Below are 25,180 nucleotides of genomic sequence, written 5' to 3'. Positions count from 1 at the left end.
ATGTACGATTGTCTATTCTTATCAAGTTGAGTCTTGCATTCAGTTGGTTAGTTAGAGAGTCAATTACGAAGTTAGGTGGTATTTGTTTTGATGTAATGTAATATATAATGGGAATGGTAATTGTAATATGAATGGTAATGTAATGGAATGGGAATTGTAATAGGAATGGTATTATGATGTTTGGTTTAACTATCTAATGAACATTGTAATCAAATAAATAAGTTGTATATAGACAAAAATACCCTTAGCTTTATTATTTTTAATATTTAAAATCTAAAAAAAAAGTAATAAAAAAGGGCAAAAAAGATATTTTTTTAACAATGTAATCATCATTACATTGGTTTTATGATGTAATGGGGATGACAATACATAGTGTAATGACCATTACAATGTAAAGCCATTACAAAGGTTTAAAAATGAAATCAAACAATGTAATGGTAATAATGATTCCATTACAATTCTCATTACACTAAACCAAACATGCCATTAGTTATTTTGTTGTTTGGTTTCTTTGTTTGTTAGTTGTGTTCTGGTATTGGCTACATGTATAAGTAGCTGATATCGTTATGATGTAACTGAACAATTCATTCAATACAATTCTGGTATTTTGATCCTTCTTGTTTTCTCTCTCTCTTTTCCATTTCTGTTCTTGCTCTTCTGAGCTAATATGGTATCAGAGCCAGCCTCGTGAGCTCTGCTTCTTCTTCTTTCTTCTTCTTTTTGTTTTGGTTCTTGTTCATGGCTCGAGGTGGTGGAGCTCAAGCACGTGGTGGAGCTCAAGCACATTTCATGATTCGAATATGTTCTCTGTTTTTGGAGAAAATTCACGATCGACAAATGCGAACGATCTCTCGAATCCTTATTTCCTTTCGAATGGTGATAATCCAGGTGTTGTGCTTGTTCCAAAAATTCTCAAAGGCAGTGAGAATTACAGCACCTGTAGAAGATCGATGTCGATTGCCTTGGTTGCTAGAAATAAAGTGAAGTTCGTTAATGGAAAGTTGCCACAACCCGACGATGATCACGAAGACTATGACAGCTGGTGTAGATGCAATAGCACTGTCATCTATTGGATCTTACATGCAATTTCAGATGAAATTGTCGATAGTATTATGTATCACGATAATGCAGCAGAGGTCTGGACAGAGCTGCATGAACGCTTCAATGAGAAGAATGCTCCTCGGATCTTTGAGGCAAAGAAGACGATGCAGAGCCTTACTCAAGGATCTAACAGTGTTACCACATACTATACTTGATTGAAAGCTTTGTGGGATCAAATTAGAGAGTATAGACCGCAACATGTTTGTACATGTGTTACAATGAAAGTGATCCAAGGGTATCAAGAAGAGGATCGATTACTTGAATTTTTAGTTGGATTAAATGATTCCTACAACTTTGTTAGGTCTCAGATTTTGATGCGTGATCCTCTTCCGAGTGTGAACAAAGCATATGCTGCTGTTGTTCAAGAAGAGAGAAAACGAGGTTTGACTGGTGGAGGTACCTGTTCTGATGTTGATAAAGCTGGATCGAGTAACAATGGACAATTTGCTGGAGCTGTCCAACCTTTCAAATCCAAGTACAATTGTACTCATTGTGGTATGAATGGTCATTCTATCGAGAGGTGCTACAAACTCAATGGATATCCTCCTGGTCATAAATATTATGGAAGATTTCCCAATAGTGATGCTAAAGGAACCATAGGAAAATCTGCTAGTGGAAATTTTTCAAGAACTAATGAAAAACCAGAGGAATCACCAATGGAGAGAGACCTCATATCTAGTCTATCCAGTGTCCAATGCCAGAAACTTATGGCCATTCTTGCTTAGAAAGCTACTGAGAACAGCACTCTTAATGCTGCTGAAGATCAACTTGTGGTTTCTCACTTCTCTGGTAAGGAATTTTTTGTTCATAATGCAAATTGGATTATTGACACAGGAGCCACACATCATGTGTGTCCTAATCTTTCTTTATACAAAAATACCTATGTTAATTCCAATTTAAAAACTGTTGTATTGCCTAATGGATTGCATACTGAGATTTCTTGCATCGGAACAATGGCCTTAAGTCCTGATCTTATTCTTGAGAATGTCCTATATGTGCTTACTTTCAAGTGTAATTTGTTGTCTGTCAATTCTTTAATAGCCACAACTAACTGCACTTTCCTATTTTCTCATGAAAATTGTGTCATCCAAGACACTTTGAAGACCAAAGTGATTGGGATAAGTAGAAAGTTTGGCAACTTGTACTACTTGATTTGTAATCAAAGCAGTAATAAAGTGTTTGCTTCTGTTTCTGCATCTATTTGTGATTCTAAAATTTTTAATGAGACTGTTTGGCACTATAGATTGGGTCATCCATCATGTGTAAAAACTCATCCTTTGAATAAAGCTTTGAAATTTCATGTTGATTCTAATTCTCTATTCCACTGCTCCATTTGTCACTATGCAAAACAAAGAAAACTGCCTTTCATTTCAAACCATAACATTGCAAAAAAATGTTTTGATGTGATCCATGTTGATATTTGGGGTCCTTATAACACCATGACAGTTGAAGGATATAGGTATTTCATCACTATTGTTGATGACTGTTCCAAATACACGTGGATCAAACTCATCAAGCAAAAGTCTGATGCTAAAGATGCTATACCTCAGTTCATTAATCTTGTCCAAAACCAGTTTCATAAAACTATTAAGGGAATGGGGTTTGATAATGCAAAAGAGGTCCACTTCAAAGACTTGTTCAACGAACTTGGGATTATGCATTATCATTCATGTGTGCAGAAACCTCAACAGAACTCTGTTGTAGAGAGAAAGCACCAATATTTACTCAATGTTGCTAGGGCTTTACTAATTCAGTCTTACATACCTTTAATGTATTGGGAAGATTGTGTTGCTACTGCAACATATCTAATCAATAGAACACCTACTCCCAATCTCCAAAACAAATCCCCCTTTGCTATTCTTGTTGGAAAATTGTTGTGCTCCAATAGAAATATCAAACCAACATGATTACAACTCAATGACAAATAATACAAAGGATAAAAATATAGATTAAATAATGTTACACATGAACCACAATATATATATTATATATACAAAAGAGATGTGAGAGCAATCTCAACACCACATACACCACAAGTGTATAATAGGGGAATCACAAAACTTGAACAAGGTTTAACACCTTTGTCCAAAAGTTAATTTCCCCCTACCACAAGCACTTAGGGAAAAGAAAAGAATGGAAATAGCTTTCTGGATTTATCAAGGCTTTAGTGTTTCTAGCAATGTGCTCTCTTGATAGAAACTTGTTCATCCAAAGTAAACTCAAGACCTCTATTTATAATGTTTTGAGGATCACATTTGAAAATCAAATCTTTTCATCACATGGCTGTTACCAACACTTTAATTGGTGTTTAATGGGATAAAAATTTTGGACAAGAGAGCTGGAAACATGCTCAATTAATTTATGTATGTTTATGAACGTTTTCAAAAATCTGGTTCTAGATATTCGAAAACAACCATAAAATAACATACAAACAACTATTAAACAACTGTTTCCTGAGAACTCAAAATGTAACTCCTCTCCGAGTTAAATCATTTCCCAACGTCCTAATACCCATTTAAATGATATAATTGAGTATTGTAACAGTTTCTAACAGCTAGAAACTGTTCCCATTAATTCCATAACTCCCATATGTAACAATTCACATAATTACATATTTATCAATTGTGATCCTTAAGTTACAATCTATTTTCAGATTTGTAACTCCTCATATGTTACAATTTTATGTGTATTATTATACTATATATGATATAATATAACCTCCAACACATAATATATATTAATCTCATATTAATATATAATTTGTCACATTTAAATATTTTAATCTATATTATATTATATCAAATAATATAACAATCCCCCACTAGATTAAAATTTGTGACACACCATTGTAACATTATTTAATCAATCAAATATTACATATATCCCCCACTTTGATTGAATAAATCAAACACTTTTATAAAGATCTTGCTTAGATGCATAAAGTAAAATGTCTTTCGACTTGAATTTTACCTTAGTGTGGTTACCACAAAGTTTGTTGAAATTTTGGTTGCCGAAGCATTGAACCACTATTCCTTTAATACAAACCGGTGATAACACACACATCTTTGCTAGAGTTCACTTGAGACCTCATTATATCTCGCTTTGCACCGTTAATGGCCTTGTGCACAATCCATTCGTTGACCTTTTTGAGAAAATATACTCCCTACTTCTCATTTAGGGCGGCACCACCCTTAGGTCAATATAGGTAGAATTCTTATAGTATTTGTTACCAAAATACTTGTTTTCCAAACTGAATTCTATTAAAGACTTTAAAAGTCTAACCCTCAAAATTGGTAACTCACTAAGTACTTCACAAATTTGTAAGATGGGACATATAGTACTTATCACATTTGTTCACACATTGATTTGTTCTTACCTATTGAACCTAACACTAGTAAAGTTACTAGTATTAAGATAGGTTACCCACAATTGTGAACCGATTTAGGGAGTTTTAGTCCCATCCCTTTAGAAGTCTTTTCCACTAAATCTCTAGTTAGTGGCTTCGTAAACGGATCCGCCAAGTTTTCACTTGATCTCACATAGGATATTGAGATGACTCATCTTTGAATCAACTCACTTACATATCCATGTCTTAGACTAATGTGTCTAAGTTATACTCAAGTCTTAGGCACTAAGCATGCCTAAATTTCACATATCATCCATTCTTTTACCAAATTGCTTGATAAATATTGGATATATTATCCCCACATTTTCTCACATTTCACTATCAAGATAGTATCTTGATTTTAAAATATAGAAGACCTCTTCGTCTCTATAATTTCCTTCTTGAAATTATTTTTACTAAAATTTTGACACCAAAATATGTCAAAACTTTCGCATATGCACATAGCCAAAATTGATTTAGAATTTGAATTCCAAATCAAATAACTAATCAACAATGTCTCATCACATTTTGATTAAGTTTGTGGCTCACCCCCACATTTCCACCATAAAGTGTATATAAAATATCACTTTTTGTGTATTTTCCTCTTGAAATGATTTTTTAAGGTCACTTTAAAAATACTATTTGGCATCTTTAGTTTTCTCAACAAAACTAGAATATCAAACTTACATCACCATTTTAAAAAATAATATGATTATTTTTTCTCATAATTTTAAGGTTATCTCCTCATTGAGATTAGCCTAAAAATTATACCAAAGTTGACAAAATTCTCATCAATTTTGTTCACCACTTTGATTATTTAAGATTCAAAATTGCTTCTCCAATTTTGTTATCTTTTCACAATTTTTTTTTTTTTTGGAATCCACCATGATTCACTTTGATTTGAGTCTAAAATTGCTCTTCCAATTATGACTCATTTTACATGTTTGGATCCACTTTTGATCCATTTGTTCTTGTTATGACAAGACAAATCTCATAAGTGTAACTCTCACAGTTCACTTTCTCATCTCATAAAATGAGATAAAATCACTAATGGAAAATTAATTCCAAAATTCTTTATTCTCAAAAATGATGAATACATCTTTTCCATCATTATCATATACACTAAATATGATTAGTTATACATATATTATTATATACCAATAATATATATAACTCTCATGCATAAAATTATATATGTTACTATCATCTCATACATAACATATACTCATCATAATATATATCATCTCCACATAATATACATTATATATGTATCACATACATAAATATTCTCATCATAAATATATATTATCATATGCTCAACATATAATATATATATATATAATTCATATACATGTTATATATTATGTATATCTCACATATACATATTAACATGTAATATATTCAAATATCATATTATATATCACTATGATAATATGACATATACATCCACATATATATAACTCATTTATATATATCTCAATCCATATCCCAATATAGAAAATATGTGAATATATATTATACTATATAAAAAAAAATAGTAAATAACAAAATATCACAATTCTTACCCTTGTATTACCACATGTTGATTTCTTACCTTCCAGTGAAGCAAGGTAGGAAAGAATAAGCTTTTGACTGTTGGAAAATTGTTGTGCTCCAATAGAAATATCAAACCAACATGATTACAACTCAATGACAAATAATACAAAGGACAAAAATATAGATTAAATAATGTTACACATGAACCACAATATATATATTATATATACAAAAGAGATGTGAGAGCAATCTCAACACCACATACACCACAAGTGTATAATAGGGGAATCACAAAACTTGAACAAGGTTTAACACCTTTGTCCAAAAGCTTATTTCCCCCTACCACAAGCACTTAGGGAAAAGAAAAGAATGGAAATAGCTTTCTGGATTTATCAAGCCTTTAGTGTTTCTAGCAATGTGCTCTCTTGATAGAAACTTGTTCATCCAAAGTAAACTCAAGACCTCTATTTATAATGTTTTGAGGATCACATTTGAAAATCAAATCTTTTCATCACATGGCTATTACCAACACTTTAATTGGTGTTTAATGGGATAAAAACGTTGGACAAGAGAGCTGGAAACATGCTCAATTAATTTATGTATGTTTATGAACGTTTTCAAAAATCTGGTTCCAGATGTTCGAAAACAACCATAAAATAACATACAAACAACTATTAAACAACTGTTTCCTGAGAACTCAAAATGTAACTCCTCTCCGAGTTAAATCATTTCCCAACGTCCTAATACCCATTTAAATGATATAATTGAGTATTGTAACAGTTTCTAATAGCTAGAAACTTATCCCATTAATTCCATAACTCCCATATGTAACAACTCACATAATTACATATTTATCAATTGTGATCCTTAAGTTACAATCTATTTTCAGATTTGTAACTCCTCATATGTTACAATTTTATGTGTATTATTATACTATATATGATATAATATAACCTCCAACACATAATATATATTAATCTCATATTAATATATAATTTGTCACATTTAAATATTTTAATCTATATTATATTATATCAAATAATATAACAATTCTTCACTCTAAAGCCCCTGCATATGAACACTTAAAAGCTTTTGGATGTCTTGCATATGCATCCACTTTGAGTCAATCTAGGTCTAAGTTTTCACCTAGGTCTGTCCCATATATTTTTCTTGGGTATCCTCGAGGCATGAAAGCATATAAATTGCTTGACTTAAACAAAAATGTGACATTCATTTCTCGGGATGTATATTTTTATGAACACATTTTTCCTTTTGTTAACACTGGAGGTATTCCACCTACACATGAATCTTCTTTTTTCTGCATCTCCTCATGTTGCAGAAATCGATGAGCCACATACAGCAGGTACTTCTTCCTCTCATCTGATTTTGTTTTACCTCCCTCATCTGATATACATAATTCTAATATACCTACTGATGTGCCTACTGTTATTTTCCCTCACACCAAATCAGGGAGAAAATTTTCAAAACCTTCTTATGTCAATGAGTATCACTACTACTTAGCATCTTATAATTTGACAAATTCTTCTCAAGTTTCTTTTGTCACCACTCATCCTTTATCTCAGGTTGTTGGATACCACAGGTTATCTCTGACATTTCGACCTGTTGTTCTAGCCATTTCTAGCCATTTTGAGCCAAAGTTTTTTAGCCAAGCTCATGGCATCCCTGTTTGGGATGATGCAATGGACACAGAGATAGAAGCCCTCGAGAAGAATCATACTTGGATCATTGTGTCCTTACCTACAGGCATGGCCGACTTTAACCCTGTGCAAGCTGTGCAATTGCACAGGGCCCAACCTTGCACAGGGCCCAACTAAATAAAAGCTAAAATTTTTATTATTTTTAAATTTAAATCCTTTTCAGTTTATTTTTTTGTATTTTTTTAATTAATGACCTACCTCTTTATACCTAGAATCTCTTCCAATTTATGGTAGTTTACTATTTATTTATTTTTTTTCAATCTTTTATATTCCATTCAATATATGTTTGATAGTGGAATATATATATAATATCTTTTAGTTGTTCAAAAATTGAGTAATAAATAATTTTTTTCATCATATATATTTAAATATTTCTATTCAATTTAAAATTTTTCATTTAAAAAAAAAAAGAAAAGAAAATATCAAAAGAGAAAAAAAAAATATACACACGATTATATATATGAGTTAATGGCAAGACTTTATTTCTTTTAAAAAAATTATCAAATATGAATAAAACATTTTTTTTTTAACTAAAACTTCTAGAAGTAAATTTTTAAACTTGATCTACCTAAAAAAATAAATAAAAAAATTGAACTTAGAATTTAATTATACTATTATTTTTATTAAGGGCCAAATTTTTAAGATTGGAACAGGACCTCTAAAATGTTTAAGACGACCCTGCCTACAGGACACCATGTTATTGGTTCAAAATGGGTTTACAAGATTAAACTCAATGCTGATGGTAGTGTAGAAATGTTCAAGGCTAGATTGGTGGCTAAGGGATACAATCAACCGCTTATTGATGTGGCGCTCAGGTAAGTTTCCTTTTCTTTTTCTTTAATGTCACATTGAGGACAATGTGTTACTTTAGTTTGGGGAGAGTGACTTAGTGCATGTTTGACATTATAATTAAAAAACTGTTTTTTGTTTTTAAAAACAAAAAATTGTTTTTTGAAAACAATTTGGCTCGTTTGGCCTTATTTTCTGAAAACAGTTTTCAGAAAACAAAGTTACAAAAAACAAGAATTTTGAAAACAATAAAATGTTGTTTTCTGTTTTAAAAACCAATTCACTTTTGGTCAATATTGTATTAAAAAAACACTATCCAAACATGACTTGTTTTTAAAAACTTCAAAAACTATTTTTTGTTCTCATTTCTAAAAACAATTTTTTGAAAACAAAAAAAAAAAAAAAAACAATACCAAACATGCTCTTAACTTTTTATTTTTAGTTTTTTTTGTTTTGAAGTTTTATATCTTTTAATTTTTAATTTTTAGTTTTTATTGTTGTGAGTCAATTTGCTTAATGTGAGTCACTTTAAAAGTAGGTAGATAGTATGATTTAAAAAGTTAATTTATTTTTCAAAAAATCGGTGTGCTTGGTGGTGTTATACTCTTGACTAATTTTAATTTTGTGCTTTAAAAGAACATAGAATCATATTAGGTAATTTTTTAGTAATTAAATTAGTTTATGTATGCTAATTGGGACATGTGGAAAGTTGTTTGATAAATTCTAGAACTTGCTTGCTATTTGAGGCGAAATAATACATTATGCATGACTAGAAAAGTGATTTAGGTATTTTTTTGGATCGATTGTGCCTTTCAAGTCATCCATGTAATTTTATCCTACTTACCCTTTTTGAGTCTTAACATGTTCTTTGTTTCTACACATTATGAGCCTAAAAAAGATAAACCCATGAATATCTAAGGATTTAACTCTAATTATACCATAAGTAAATTTTTAGTTTGGAGGAATTTGGATGGAAAGTTTGTTGTATGTGTGACGGAAAAAGTGTGAAAATTAAGAGAATATATAAAAAAAAATTAGATTGACAACAACTTGAAAAGAAAAAAAATCTGACAACCAGTGTCAAATTCAGGAAAAAAAAATCAATATAAAGTTGCTGCAATCTTGTGAAAAAAAAAATTCTCTCATGTAATTAGAAGAAAGAGGTATTGTGATTGTGTGTGAAAAAAATATTTGGATGACATGATTGAAGAAGCTTACGGTATAGGCAAGCCTAAATGATCATTTAATCTACTCTTACCTAAGCCTAACACTACAAGTCTAGAAAGACCTTTTGATTATTAGTTGTGCATTAATTAATATTAGTGGAGAATAGTAAGTATTGCAAGCATATGAAATTTTGAGTTAGTGGATTAATGGTTGAAATTGGCATGCATAAAGTGATTTAATTGTTAGTTAATTGCATTCTATTGTTTCATGAGCTGAATGAAAATAAGTTGAAGTATGTCAAGGGTGTAATTGAATTGAAATTCTGGATTGTATGCATAAGTGAAATTTTTTATAATCATGTTATTGAGCTTACTTTAAAAATTACTCACGTTCTAGGTTGACTTGTTTAACTTTTATTTTTCGCTTTAGTGTTTTATTCGAGGACAAGTAAAAGTTTAGTTTGGGGAAGTTTGTTAGGTTATTTTTAGATTAATTTTTAGTGTATTTTTAATTTAGTTCTACTCTTGTTTGAAGTAATTTTACGCTTTTTATCTTTTATTTTTGCAGATTTAAAATAGAAGAAGATTAAAAAAAATTTCAAAGGAATAAGATGGAAAAAAGATAAAAAGATCTCACAAAAAGATGAACTATAAAATAGAGAAAATTGTGCTAAAAAATAAAGCTGAAATTTCAAGCCTAAATTTGACTATGATCTGATTAGATTTGGAGAAAGTTAAAACATAAAAGTTCTAGATCTCTCTTTTATCTTTTTGGAACATCTTGAATTGTCCGATTCTGAGCAATATCGAGAGAGTTATGGTCAAAATACTATCAGTCAACGCAGTAGAAAACTCAAGCAGAATAAATTTTCTAATCCTAAGCAGAATATGTTTTTTTTCAGCGTTTTTTTTATTTTATTTTATCATTTTTTTTGGCTATAACAGAAGTGGACTTCAATATTTTTGAGCAAGCAATTTGGGAGGAAATAAATAGCAGAAGATATAGTATGAATTTCAGAAATCAACTGCAATACTGGAGGCATTCTTCAAAGGATTTTCAACATTCTTTTATTTTCTATTTCTTCTCTTTTCTTTAGTTAGCATGTGTGATCTTGCTTCCATGAACATGATTGACTAAACACTTAATTAGGGTTTAGATGGATGTTGTTTACATTGTTTTATGATTTTAGTATGATTTATTTTCCCTCAGTTTCTATGTATTCTATTTCATTTGTACTTAATTTCTTTTAATTGCCTGATTACTAATTAACTGTCTATGATTTTGATACGAGATCTGAAAAGTGAGTGTCAATTATGCTATAGTGAGATTGAACTGAATTTCGATATAGGAGAAGAGTACCTGTATAGCTTAGATAATTTATAGGGTTTCTGTGTTTAATGCTTGTTGCATGTTTAATTTATCACGAGAGTAGAAAATTTACATATAATTGAGATTTATATATTTGATAAGACTATAAATTATCTTAGTAAATGCTATTGCATAGATATTGGTAATAGGAAGATAATCATATTAGGCCATAATCAATAAATACAATTGAAATCGAAGCCCTAACTTTAATCATTGTTAATTTCTCTTTGAATTACTTGTTTTTTAATTTTACTGTCTCTTTAGTGTTCTTAAATTTAATTTTTTTTTTTAAATTTTGAATTAACTAAATAGAAGTAAAGATTTAATTTTAAAATACTTAACTACAATCCTTGTACATTAGATCGACCTCACTCTTGATGAATCTATTACTTGTTACGATACGTACACTTGCGTATTAAAAATATCACAACACCAACAGTCTTAGGAATTGATAGAAAATAATATAAAAAAGAAAGCCAATTTTATAATAGTAAAACTTATGCAAGAATCTATTTTTAGAGATCATATATATCTCCACCTCATTCTTAGGTGAGAGATTACATTAAACTTCTAAGTTTATACATATTATGTCGGGATTAAACTTATTTAACCTGTCAAGTCGGTAAGTTTATTTGCTCATCAGATGAATCTGAAGAAACTATTATTAGTTATAACAGTTGACTTTAATAGCAACTTAAAGGGAACCACACCAACAACTATAAATAGGTGTTCCTCTATTCTTAAAGGGAGTTCTGAGTTCTGATCTCTAATCTCCAAGACTCATACTTTAGATTCAAATTCAAGTTTAGAGAGAAAAAGTCTAATATCATAGTGAGTGAGTATGTGAAGGGATATAATGGGAGTATCACTCTTGAAGTAATTTTCCTTAATGTAAGACATCTCTTTGTAATCATTCATTGTGTTGAGTTTTATTCTTGGACATACTCATTTGTATACTACTGACTATTCAAGCAATAAAGATTCATGATTCATTCATTTTCAAGTTAAGTTTTTCTTTGTCTAATTTCAATTAAATTCTAATTTTAATTTTGTGATTAGTTTTAGTTTTAAATTGTATTTCTTGGACATTATTAATGCAGTAACAATCTTCTTTAAGAGTGAGCATTCACCACATATTAATTTCCTTAGATTTTAATGCATTAATCCAATTATAATTGTACAAAAAATTTGCAGCAAAGACTGGCCTTTTCAATCAATGTCCATCCTACCTTATCCAAAACCACTCTCCCCTTGGGTCTCTCTCTCAAAATACATATTTATATGTATATATATATATATATATTTATATTTATGTCATTTCTTGCTTTTGTTCTTAGATACCCACTTCTAGATACTACACATGGACCACGAAACCACCTCCTCCACGAGGAACAGTATAGTACAGCAGTTTTTGATTTTTCAAAGGGAACATTAATCATATGATCATTTAATTGAAAAACACTAATGATGTTTACATGCATATATGATTTTATTCCATTAGATCATGATTCGCATTAATTTTTATTGACATCATTAACTTTTTTTTTGAACATATTGACATCATTAACTTGATAACACATTATATCTCATTTCAACATCTAAAGTAATATATGTGGTTGACATTGATCAATTATTAAGTGTAACTGCATATACTGTTTGATTGACATTTCAGGAATATATATATGATCGAAACACACAAGATTTAATATTTTAAGGCTTTAGGCAATCTTGCAACTTTATCATATAGTTATAAACGTAGAATAAGTTTGCATTTCAATTAATTATATATAATATTTATATATAATAGAAATCAAATCACATGTTTGGATGAATAAAAAGGTGAGTTTAAATGTATTTATTAGTATTAGTAATTCCACAGTCATAGAATTTATTTTCTTTGTTTCGTTCAATTTTCTTTTTCCTCTTTAAGTAACTGTATTTGTATAGATATATATTTTTCTAAACGGGGCAATGTACGTATATTCATCATAATTAATCAACAACTAAGGTTTCCTATGTAGAAAAAAGGATATATATCTTATTTATTTGAATCTCATTGATTTTTAATTTTAATTTCCTGATTACATATCTGGTAAGTTTATAGTTAAATTAACTTATATATTATGATTGTGAATTTTATGCTCAGCCAATTCATATATTAGTGTTGTTTAATTTTTTTTTTAAAAATCATACATCATGTATAAGAGTTGTCCTTTTTGATGAGATTAAATATAGTTAATAGATGTTGGGAAGTCAATATTTCTCTTAGCAGTTTTGCACAAATATTATTTTTTTTTTTTTAAGGATTAAATAGGAACTACAATGGAACACCTAAAATAAAATGCCTTTAAAACCAACTATCTAGTGTGCATTTCATAGTAATAAGATATATTACCAAATGAGTATACCACACAAACAAACTAGCAAATAAAAAATATAGATATAATAAACTGGTATACGTACCGTTCTCAAGGTGAAATTATCTTTTTCATCTGGTTAGTTTGCTTCTTGTTGGCATAAACTCCTTCCATCTAAACCAAGTTAAAAATTATTAATTCATCTTCTCTCTAACTTTGTCATAAAACAAAAGTGGTTATACTATACAATTAATAGATTTATTTATACGCTTATTATTCAACATATGATTATTGTGCTACATATATGTACAATTTTTCACATATAATAAATAATAATTATAAGTTATTGAAGAAGAAGTAGTATATAATATTTTAAAACTTGTGACAAACTACACGGCAAGAAAGCAGTAGTACATGCACTGATTTATTATCTATGCATCATGCATGAATGTTCAAGTTGTTAGAGCATCTCTAAGGTTTTATCTATTTTTTAGTTCAATTTTAGTTAAAATAGTTTAAAAATTAAAATAAATAATTATTTTTGCTTTAATTATGAGTATATTTTGATTAGTTTAATAATATTTCATAATTTAAATTTGCTAAATATAAATTTATTTAATAAAATAGTAAAAAACTAATAATGCTTTTGATTAAATACTATTAAAAAATAAGCAAAAAAAATAAAAAATAAAAAGCTCTTTGCCTATTTTCTATTATACAGAGCTATTTTTATAATAATTAAAGCTCAATTTTTTAAGGCACACTCTCTATTTTAATTGAAAAATTAAAGATGCTCTTAAGAGTCATCGCCAAATCTATAATGTCAAGTACTAGTTAGGAAAGAATTAAAATATTCTAGAAAGCTATGGAGTAAGCTTAGAATTACTCAGGCTAAGTATAGATAATTCAAGACTTCTTTAGAGATAATAGAAACTTGAATAAAACTTAAAAAATTAGAAAATTCTAAAAGACTTAGACACTTCACTTGTAGCCTATATATATAGAAGTATGGTTCGTGCCAAAATGCAAGTTTGAGTAAGATAGTTCAAGTGTAAGTATGAGAGTCCAAAGTGTGTAAAAGTGTAAGAGTGTCCTAGAGTCAATTACCCAAGTACTTTTCAATGATAATAAAGTGTTGTAATTTTCTTACTCAAAAGGTGGTATTAGAGCAAGGTTCATCAAGCTCATAGTAAAATAAGAGCTAGCTTATTGTTGTCGTGCACCATTTAAGTTTGTGAAGCTTACAAGGTGAGATAAGCTTATTTGGTATTTCGTTCACCAAATCACGTGCAATAGGTGACGCTTAAGTAATTGGCGATATTAAGAAGCTTAATAATTAGAATCGGGTTATTGAGATTTTTACAATGAGTATTTGATTGAAAAATTAAATTATTAGTCAACAAAGACAAATTCAAATGATTGTTGAAATTCTTAAAGGAATGATGAGATTAATTCAAAAGTACTAAATTTGTTTTATTATTTTTTGAAATTAATAGAAATAATTATTAAAGCAAAACATATAAAATTCAATTAGTCTAATTTGGGATCGTAAGAGAAATTTTGACCTTATCCATTTTAAAAAGATATTGAGATAAAATAAAAAATACTCTAAAATAATAAGGATTACAATACTCGGTCAACAATAATTATTAGATTTCTTAGACATTGACAAAGACTAAAAACAGAACAAGAAAGACATTTGAGAGAGAGAGAGAGAGAGAGAGAGAGAGAGAGAGAGAGAGAGAGAGAGAGAGAGAGAGAGAGAGAAATTGAAGGATTTTGCCATCTAAGAGATGACTTATATACACAACTATTAGTTTGATACAAAGGCTAAGGCTAACAAACCTAACAAACTAACTACTAACAGACTTTTAACAGTTAACAGAATCAACTATCTCAATAATGATGGAGTCATACCTCCAAGGTCAAGATTTGTGGGAAGTCATAGGTGGTAGTGATGTAAACCCACCTAAAGATGCTAGAGCTTTGAAGAAATGGAATATCAAAGCCAGAAAAAAAAATTTCGCAATCAAGACAACAATCGAAGATTAAATGTTAAAGCATGCCAAAAAAGTTGAATCACCAAAGAAGGCTTGAGACACTTTCATTATAAGAATGATACAAGACTTCAACTTCAAAAGAATGAGCTCTTATCAATCTCACTACAAGAAATGACAATAAATCAATATTTAAACCAGGTAAAATCTCTTTGCTGCGAGATTTCTAGTTAAGAGCCTACTTCTAAAATGTTAGACTCAAGAATAAGAAGAATAATTATTTGTGGGTCAAGGCCCGAATATAGAAGTTTTGTTGCTGCAATTCAAGGTTGGCCAACAAAACCTTTCTCTCATTGAGTTTGAAAACTTGCTATCCGATCAAGAATCTTTGGCTAAACATATGTTTGGAGTTTCAAGAATGAAGAAGATCAAGAATCTTTGGCTAAGCATAGGTTGTTGTTATGTGAATTATGCTGGAGATCATGACATGCGACAATCAACTAGTGGCTATATGTTCAAGATTGGATCAGGAGTCGTTTTTTGGTGTAGCAAACGACAACTAACTGTGTCATTATGATCCACAAAAGCAAAGTATAGAGCAGCTTCTATGGTAGCACAATTGTTATGTATATGTCTGTATTGTACACATGTGCTAGTTAAGTCTAGTCACACTCTAGTTAGAACTAGCAGACAGTTATGATAGTCAGGAACCTAGGCATGTTAGTTGGTTCCTAAATAGCTCATGTATATAAATAGCTATATCTAACCCTTTTGTAACTAATACATAATTGTAACACTTTTATTCAAAACTCAATAAAAAGAGAACCGGTATCCCAAGGGAATTCAAGGCCAGGTTTGATTCGATTAAACACTGTGTGTGTGAGTTTGTTCGAGTGTTTTGATCAAGGCTTAGATTGATCTGGAATCTATTCAAGGTGATTGATTCATGTGAATGCTCAGAGAGTTGGATCTTGAAGCTTTTTTGAAGTTCAAGATTCTGGTGAACAGGAGAAGAGATGGGCAGCATGAAGTACGATCTTGAGAAGTTTACAGGAAAGGATATTTTGGGCTATAGAGGGTGAAGATGTGTGCAGTACTAGTGCAACAGAGTGTACAAATGGCTTTACTTGGGGAAGACAAACTTCCTGCTGGTTTGAGCGAGAAGGAGAAGACTAAAATGTTAGACAAGGCACATAGTGCGATAATTTTAAGTCTGGGAGACAAAGTGCTTAGGGAAGTCTCAAAAGAGAAGTTAGCAGCTGGTCTTTGGCTCAAACTCGAAAGATTGTACTTGACAAAATCTCTACCCAATAGATTATTCCTAAAACAGAAGTTGTATTCGTTAAAGATGGCACCTGGAAAGAGTATAGAAGATCATTTGGATGAGTCTAATAAGATCATTCTTAATTTAGATTATATAGTAATCAAGATTGATGATGAAGAACAAGCAATAATCATTATCAATTCACTTTCTTCTGAAAGGTATTACAAGAGAATTGGGGGTTAATCAAAGAGTGGTGTCTATATATTGTGATAATCAAAGTGCCTTATGTCTAAGCAAGAGGCAAGTCTTTCATGAATAGACCAAACACATAGATGTCATGCTATATTTTATTCGGGACATCATTTTTGAAGGAAATGTCAAGCTCCTAAAGGTGTTCTCAACAGATGACAACCACTCAGATATGCTCACCAAGCCACTGCCAACAACTAAGTTTAGACATTGTTTAAATCTACTCAAGATCACTTGACTGCATCATAATGATCTTGACCATGAGAGTTCTGTAAACTATTGTGTACAGTTGCATCTGGATATTGTTACGTAAATGTTTGTACTGTACTCATGTGTTAGTTAAGTCTAGTCACACTTATGTTAGAACTAGTAGGCAGTTGTTAGGTTATTTTCAGTATTATTTTTAGGTTCATTTTTAGTGTGTTTTTAATTTAGTTCTACTCTTGTTTAGAGCAATTTTATGCTTTTTATCTTTTTTTTTTTTTTTTTGAGGATTTAAAATAGAAGAAGATTAGAAAATATCAAAAGAATAAGATGAAGAAAAGATAAAAAGATCTCACAAAAAGATGAACTATAAAATAGAGAAAATTATACAAGAAAATAAAGATGAAACTTCAAGCCTGAATTCGACTATAATCTGATCAGATTTTGGAGAAAGTTGAAACATAAAAGTTCTAGATCTCTCTTTTATCTTTTCTATTCATCTTGAATCGTCCAATTTCGAGCAATATCGAGAGAGTTATGACCAAAATATTATCGGTCAACGCAGTAGAAAACTCATCGCCCCTTCTAATCCTAAGCAGAATAGGTTTTTTCAGCGTTTTTTATTTTTATTTTTAATCATTTTTTTAGCTATAAAAGAAGTGGACTACAATAGTTTTCAGGGGGCAATTCAGTAGAGAAATCAGAAGCCATCAAGGAGGACGAAAATTAGAGATAAAAATCAATCGCGAAGGCTTTTTCAACGGGATTTTCAGCATTCTTTTCTTCTATATTCTCTTCTCTTTTATAAAATTAATATGTATGAATTTTCTACAATGAACATGAGTAGCTAAATAGCTAATTAGGGTTTAGATGAGTATTGTTTGACATTTTTTTATGGTTCTAATTTGATTTAATTTTTCTTCAATTTTTATGTATTTTATTTCATTCGTACTTAATTATTTTTAATTGGCTGACCACCAATTAACTATTTATGATTTTGATGCGAGATCTGAGAAGTGAGTGTCGATTATGCTATAGTAAAATAGAACTGAATTTCGATATAGAACGAGAGTACCTATATGGTTTAGATAGCTGTTAGGCCTTAGGGTATTAAATAATAAGGGTATATGGGTAATTGTAATGGGAGTATGGAGATGGTATTAATAGGAGAGTAATAGAAGGGTTTTTTTTTTTTTGGGGGGGGGGGGGTGAATGATTTAGTTAAGCGAGCTTTTAGCTCTTGGGAGAGAGCTGGGTCTCTCGAATACCCAGCAAACTTGTTCTTTTATCTTCTAATATCAATACATCATCTCTATTATCTTTATTTTGCTACTGTTTGTACCGAAATGATAGGAAATTCCTATCAAATGGTATCAGAGCATGTCGATTCTTTGGGGCAAGGTGTGATGGAAAGTCGGTTGGAGTGTCAACAAGCTCATAACCAATTGAAACTACTGAAATCAACTCTTGAGGCTGCGATTGGTCCCATCGTGAAACGGATGGACTACATTATCAATCAAATACAGATATCCAGAGAGACATGAAACACCAACGACACCCCAATGGCGACCGAGGTCGAACCGCTGGTGTCTGCACAAAGTTGTTTGAAGATGCTGGTTCCACAATTAACACCGGCAGTGAACACCAACGAGGAGGACGAACAACGTGATGAATCCGATAAGGGTGAAGCAACGGCGGTTTCAAATCTGAGAAGCGCCCTGCAAACGCTTCTAGCTAAACACCACAAGATGGCTCTTCGAGAGACGTCGTCGAAGTCGAACCGCAGCTCACCGGAGCTAAAGGAGATGATAGGCGCTCAACTAGAGGATACTACACATCGGTATATTCTTTGTCCTACCCGATTTATGTTGGTCGGAGGTTCTTAGTTGGATGGGTCAGACACGATATCGCTTAACGGTGGAGGAGCAGCGTGGTCGACTGTCGACGTCAAGCTCATGGGAGTTGTGCTGCCGACCGGTGCCGGAGAGGTTAAAGAAACCACCAAATCTGTATGATTGCGATTTTGGTCGCAATAGGGAGGTCCTGGTCTCTATTGAAGGATTTCAGCTCAATACTTTCCTTAACTGGTTAGGGCCATCCCAAGTTTTAGGCCCAATGGCCAATTTAGGTCACAGATTGCAAAAGAGGTGGAATCCAGATAAGGTTTCCACAATTTCTTCTTCTTCTTCTAATCGCACGAAGCTTCTTCTGGGGCTGAGACTTGTCGATTGTGATTCACAACCACCAGTGACTGAGCAAAGTGTGGGGATCGCTGTGAGGGTGGAGGAAGGGGCGCGTACTTGGCCGGAATTAATTGACGAAGAGTTGGGGAAGCCATTTTCTCGCTGGATTTTTGACAAAGGGAAACTAATCACTTTCAAAGAAGAACATGGTTGTTTATACTAAGGATGGCTTGCATGGCTCCTTGACAATGAGGGAAATATCACCAGGAGCGAAATTGAGAAGTATGAATTGATACTGCCAGGTGCTCTTCCTACACTGATGGGGATTTATGGCAAATATTACTGGTTTGCCCACAAGAATTATCCTGTAGAACAAGCCATAATTGCATATATACATAGTAATTTTGTAGTTCTCAATTAGAGGGTCATCAAGACTGCTGAATATTATTTTCAGGAATGGGATAAGCTTAACTTGGCTTATGAAGATTTTATTAAAAAGGGCAGGGAGACATTTCCTATTGCAGTAAACTTCTGCAACAAAACAACAGAAGGTTTAGTTCGTTTAGTGAGGGAGCAAAGTGGAGTTCAGCTTGATGTATTCTATTTGGAAGGAAGCCACTACAACCCACTTACTCCAACAAGCACGATCTTCAACATTCAGGGGCATGATAAGAAATTGTTGTGCAAATTGCATTTACTAGACTGGTTCTTTGATAGGGTTCGATAGGATAATTGGTTTGGGAACACGAGATCGAGCGGGTGGAGGCGAGTTGCTAAAACTTGGCGTTTTTTCTCACAATGTCAACAATACGCATTGCTGGCTTGGTATGTGACAGAGGACGAGCAAGGTTGGCAGTTGAAGCTTCATGTTCTTCACCTTGAGGACAAGGTGAATTTCGGGTGGTCAGTATTGTTAGGCCTTAGGGTATTAAATAATAAGGGTATATGGGTCATTGTAATGGGAGTATGGAGATGGTATTAATAGGAGAGTAATAGAAGGGTTTTGGGGGGAATGATTTTAGTTAAGTGAGCTTTTAGCTCTTGGGAGAGAGCTGGGTCTCTCGAATACCTAGCAACCTTGTTCTTTTATCTTCTAATATCAATATATCATCTCTATTATCTCTATTTTGCAACTGTTTGTACCGAAATGGTAGGAAATTCCTATCAATAGCGTATAGGGTTCCTGTGTTTAATGACTGTTACATGTTTAATTTATCACGAAAGTAGAAAATTTGCATGTAATTGAAGTTTATATATCTGAGAAGATTATAAATTACCTTAGTAAACTTGATATTGTACAGAAATTGGTAATAGGAGGATAATCATATTAGGCCATAATCAATAGATACAAGTGAAATCGTAAGCCCTAATTTTTATTCATTGTTAATTTGCCTATTAATTTATTTGCTTCCTGAGTTTTATTATTCTTATTGTTTTATAGTTTAATTTTATCTCAAATTTTATTTAGCCAAATAGAAGTAAGAGTTTAATTTTAACGTACTTAACTACAATTCTCGTAGGATCGACCTCACTCTTTGTGAGTAATACTTGTTCAAACGATACATATACTTGCATGTTGCAATTTACCACAACAATAGTTACGTTAGTTGAGAACTTAGACAGTTATGTTAGTTGGTTCCTAAATAGCTCATGTCTATAAATAGCACTATCTAACCTTTTTGTAACTAATGCATTATTATAATACTTTTATACTCAATAAAAAGAGAACCTGCATCCCAAGGGGATTCAAGGCCCGATTTGATTCGATTTAACATTGTGTGTTTGCGTGAGTTTGTTTGAGTATTTTGATCAAGGCTTAGATTGATTTGGAATCTATTCGAGGTGATTGATTTGTGTGAATGCTCAACAACAAGAAAGCACGTGGTTGATACAATTATTAAAAGATTTACATCAACCAATCAATTACTTAGTGATATTATACTGTGACAATCAGTCAGCAATTTGTACAGCCAAAATCCTGTATTTTTTATGTAAGTACAAAGCATGTAAAAGTACACTATCACTATATGAGAGAAGGCACTCCAAGAATTCACCATAGGATTAAGCACAATCAAGTTTTCAAAATTCAGAAATCAACTAAATTTCATTAAACGAGATGAATCTTGAAGATAATTCCAAACTTCTGTAAAGAGCACTAGAAACTTGTATAAAACTTAAAAAATTATAAGACTAAAAAACTTAGATGCTTCACTCTCGTAGCCTATAAATATAAGTATGATGTGTGCTAAAATACAAGTTTGAGCAAAAAAGTTCAAGTGTGAGAAAGAGAGTCTAAAGTGTATAAAAGTAGGAGAGTGTCCTAGACATTGTGTTTAAAGTGTTTTAAGTTTGTAAGTACTCTTCATTAAATTTAAAGTGTTAATTTTCTTACTCAACATAAGTTTTCTATATATGCGCAAAAGATTAATCAATTCAAATGATAATTCTCTGCAAAAAAAAAAAAAAAAATAGAAATCAAAAGATAATTAAACATGGGTTAATGAACATGATTAAATGCAAATGTACACACAAACTGAATAAATTTTATAATTCTGCTATTAAATTATGCTTGCAATCTCATTCAACTATGGTTTTGATATAATTTTTTTATTATTCTTTTTTTGTTTGTAAGATGGTTCAAATTGGTTTAGTCCGAAGTTTTATGTTTTTAAAACTAGATTAGTATAGCATTTTGTTGAAAATTTAAAACAAAATCAGACTAATTAAATGTTTAAACCAAACTAATTCCCTTAAAAGTAGATTAGCTTAGTCTGAAACACACTTTGTACTTCATAATTGTTCCTTTCTTTCAAACTAGATTAGTATAGCATTTTGGTAATTATTTTCATTACATAAATAATACTATAAAATATATATTGTAAAAAAAAAACATTAAGTCAATATTGAGGCAAAACCAATTATCAATTACATCTACAAAACACAATTATTTGGGTATTAATTCCCAGCTACCCAGCATGCATATTTGTAATTCAAACAACATCCTTTACTTAAGTTTTTCTTCAAACCAGTAATCTTTCTTTCTATTATAATTTAACTTAATAAAGAGTATGATTTTAAGCTAGCTACACATGAGAACGAAAAGAGTAAATGAGAAAATAGCTAAAACAAAGATAATTAATTTTAATTTTCTAGTTATTTCTTAGAAAGATATGTTCTTAGCTGATTAAGCTAATCATAAGAATTATTTATAGCTGTAAACTATTAAGGCATAATGTTCCAAAGACTTGCACATTCAAGAATCTGGAATAATGTCTAAGAAAGGGTTTGTCCCTTCAAACATTTTATGTTATAATATAATAACTTTTAGCCGTCATTATTTTATAGTTATACATTGTTACAATTCTACATATGCATAAGCTAGTATATAATAATATGCAAGATACTGATAATAAGATGTTTGGAAGAAAGAAAAAACAAACAAGAGGGCCAAATAGCCACCTTTTGAAATCACACATTCTTCTTTTTGGTGATAAAATATTAATTCTGATCATCACTAAAGTTTGCTCATGTGAACAACTGAATAATATGACTTTTAGTACCTCAAACAAGGACTCAAAAATCAGTCCCTCTCTGGATCTTAAAGTTATAATGCCTTTTAGGTAGTAGGCGAAAACCCCTACATTTGAACTCATATGTACAAAGATCATTCTAAACTCCCAACACATATCAAACTTGATTCAGTAAAAAACATGTATATGTTAAATTTACACTACCATACAAGTACTACTTCTTGAAGCACTGCTATCTTAATTAGGATCTTCTATTGTTATGCTTATATAACTTATTAAGAGCATATATAGATATTTCATTATCTGGCAATAACTACAGAACAAAATTGATCTCCTTACAGAAAACAATTCACTAAATATGTGTGCAGTTGACAACCAAATCCTTCATCTCTGTTTTCCCAAAGACAAACCCATCTTCTAAGAGCTCAACACTCAGATCCTTATCTCTTTTTCCAAGTTCATAAAATAAGAAAATTAAAATAGGATTTCATAGTCACCAAAGGCTATGATCTAATGGTAAGTATTTCTTGACCCCAAAGCAACCCATGCCAAAAATCTCATCTTACTACACCTTAAATTTTCTCTGGTAATAATTAGTCTTGTATCCATATAAGACAATAGTTTTTATTTCGCGGAACCTTACACCTCAAGTTATATATAGTGCTAATTGAATCAAGCATTTCCTTATGTCTAGTTAATCACTCTGTGTTTGGTTTGAAGACAAGGAAAACTCTTATACAGAGACTAGTTATATGTTTTAAATACAGATCCCTTTTTACTCATACATTTTATCAATCGAGTAGAGGTCTTTACATATTCTGGATTATAATTAAATATTATGTTAGGATCACTGCAGAATGTTGAAGAAAGAAAAAATCAAACCAGAACAAAACTTAACCAAATATATTAGATCGAAATCGCAACAAGTAGTTTCTGACTTTCTTGATGAAGCAAACTCATTATGTAGTAGCCATAAAGTTAATGAAGATGAAAGGAAATACTAAAAAAATACTAATAAAAATAAAAATAAAGAGGTTAATTAAGTAAGCACCTCGATCACGATCGTTGCAGCTTCGTGATATGTGAATCCAATTAAGACTCTACCTTAATCCAACCATAGCAGGATTCGCATGAAATAGCTCTCTTTAATTACATAATATTGTTTGCAAAAATTCGATGATCATTCCTGGAATTAAAATCAAAGATGTGAGCGTGTATATATCTACATATATATCTATATATATTATGTGACTATTTACACAGATTAGATGCAATGTATATCAACCTGAACCATTCGTATGAAAGGAAGACTGAATGGTACATTGAGCGGAGAGGAGAAAATTTGAGGACAAAAAGCAAAGTAGTGAGAAAATGTAGCAAGGAAGGGAATGTTTGTTCATGTATTTATATTATTTTTATACTATAAAGATAGACGACTTAGCGTACGGCTCAATATAGTTTGTTGAAAATTGTTAATTAGAAAATGATTCGACACATACAATATAGCTAATCTTAACCAGACTGATATGGTTTTACTTTAAAATATAAATGACAAATATTTATTACACTGTATGTAATAAGTAATAGGTGCAAGAATATTTTTTCAATTTTTTCTTTTTACGGTGGTGATCCTTATAGTATTATTTTTGTAAATTTTTTTAAAAAATTTAAATAGTTTATAAAATAAAAAATAGGGTTTAAATTTTCCGAACAATTGTAATAAATTAAAATAAAAAATTATTGTTAATAATGTATACTATATTTGAGATTGTAACTTATATAACAAATTTATTATGAAAAAAATAAAAAAAATTAAAAAAAAAAACATCCGGACATTTATTTTTTTGGACATAAAGGTTGAAAAATAAATTGTTTTAAAGGCATGAAATAGTAGATTTCTAGTTTGTTTGTTATTTCTAAAGTTTATTAATTTCTTAAGGGATTTTAGTTGTTGTGATAAGCAAAATTTTAAAAAAAATAAATAAATAAATAAAAGCGAGCGAAGTGGGTATGTTTTCATATTCATAGGGATTCTTAACGTGAATGTCACGCTAATGATTTTGAGAGCATGGTCAGTGGTCACTCTACGGTTTTCCGGAGAAAAATATACCAGCTTTTAATTAGTCAATTCGAAGAAAAACAATCACAAAAGAGAAATTATAGTAATATAGTAAATGGCCCAAATGATAACATTTAAAAAAAAAAAAATATAGCAAATGGCCTCAAATCAGAAGATTATGTTAGTAAATGTCCTCATTTCAATCAGAGTAAGTTAGTTTATGTCCTCATTTCAAAAAAATATAGCAAATTACCTTAAATCACAAGACTATGT

At 30.8% G+C, this 25,180-nt stretch overlaps 1 protein-coding gene and 1 long non-coding RNA gene across 2 annotated transcripts; one reads left to right on the top strand and one right to left on the bottom strand.

Annotated features, from left to right (window-relative positions):
• The first annotated feature begins 800 nt into the window (after positions 1-800).
• LOC115710762 (uncharacterized) lies at positions 801-1,256 on the top strand. Its single transcript, XM_030639115.1, has one exon. It carries the CDS (start codon positions 801-803, stop codon positions 1,254-1,256), a length of 456 nt encoding a protein of 151 aa, XP_030494975.1.
• Positions 1,257-9,024: 7,768 nt separating this feature from the next.
• LOC133035855 (uncharacterized) lies at positions 9,025-24,562 on the bottom strand. The gene is made up of 3 exons (XR_009686970.1): positions 24,134-24,562; positions 23,900-24,034; positions 9,025-13,595 (listed from the first exon to the last, which is right to left on the bottom strand). It is a non-coding gene; the product is annotated as an uncharacterized LOC133035855 (long non-coding RNA).
• Positions 24,563-25,180: the final 618 nt, after the last annotated feature.

Source organism: Cannabis sativa, chromosome 3 (assembly GCF_029168945.1).
Source record: "Cannabis sativa cultivar Pink pepper isolate KNU-18-1 chromosome 3, ASM2916894v1, whole genome shotgun sequence".
Lineage (NCBI taxonomy): Eukaryota > Viridiplantae > Streptophyta > Magnoliopsida > Rosales > Cannabaceae > Cannabis > Cannabis sativa.
This window is presented reverse-complemented; position numbering and strand designations above follow the sequence as displayed.

What these genes read in the sequence shown, in the direction of transcription:
- LOC115710762 (XM_030639115.1), top strand. Translation starts at nt 801, where the DNA reads ATGTTCTCTGTTTTTGGAGAAAATTCACGATCGACAAATGCGAACGAT.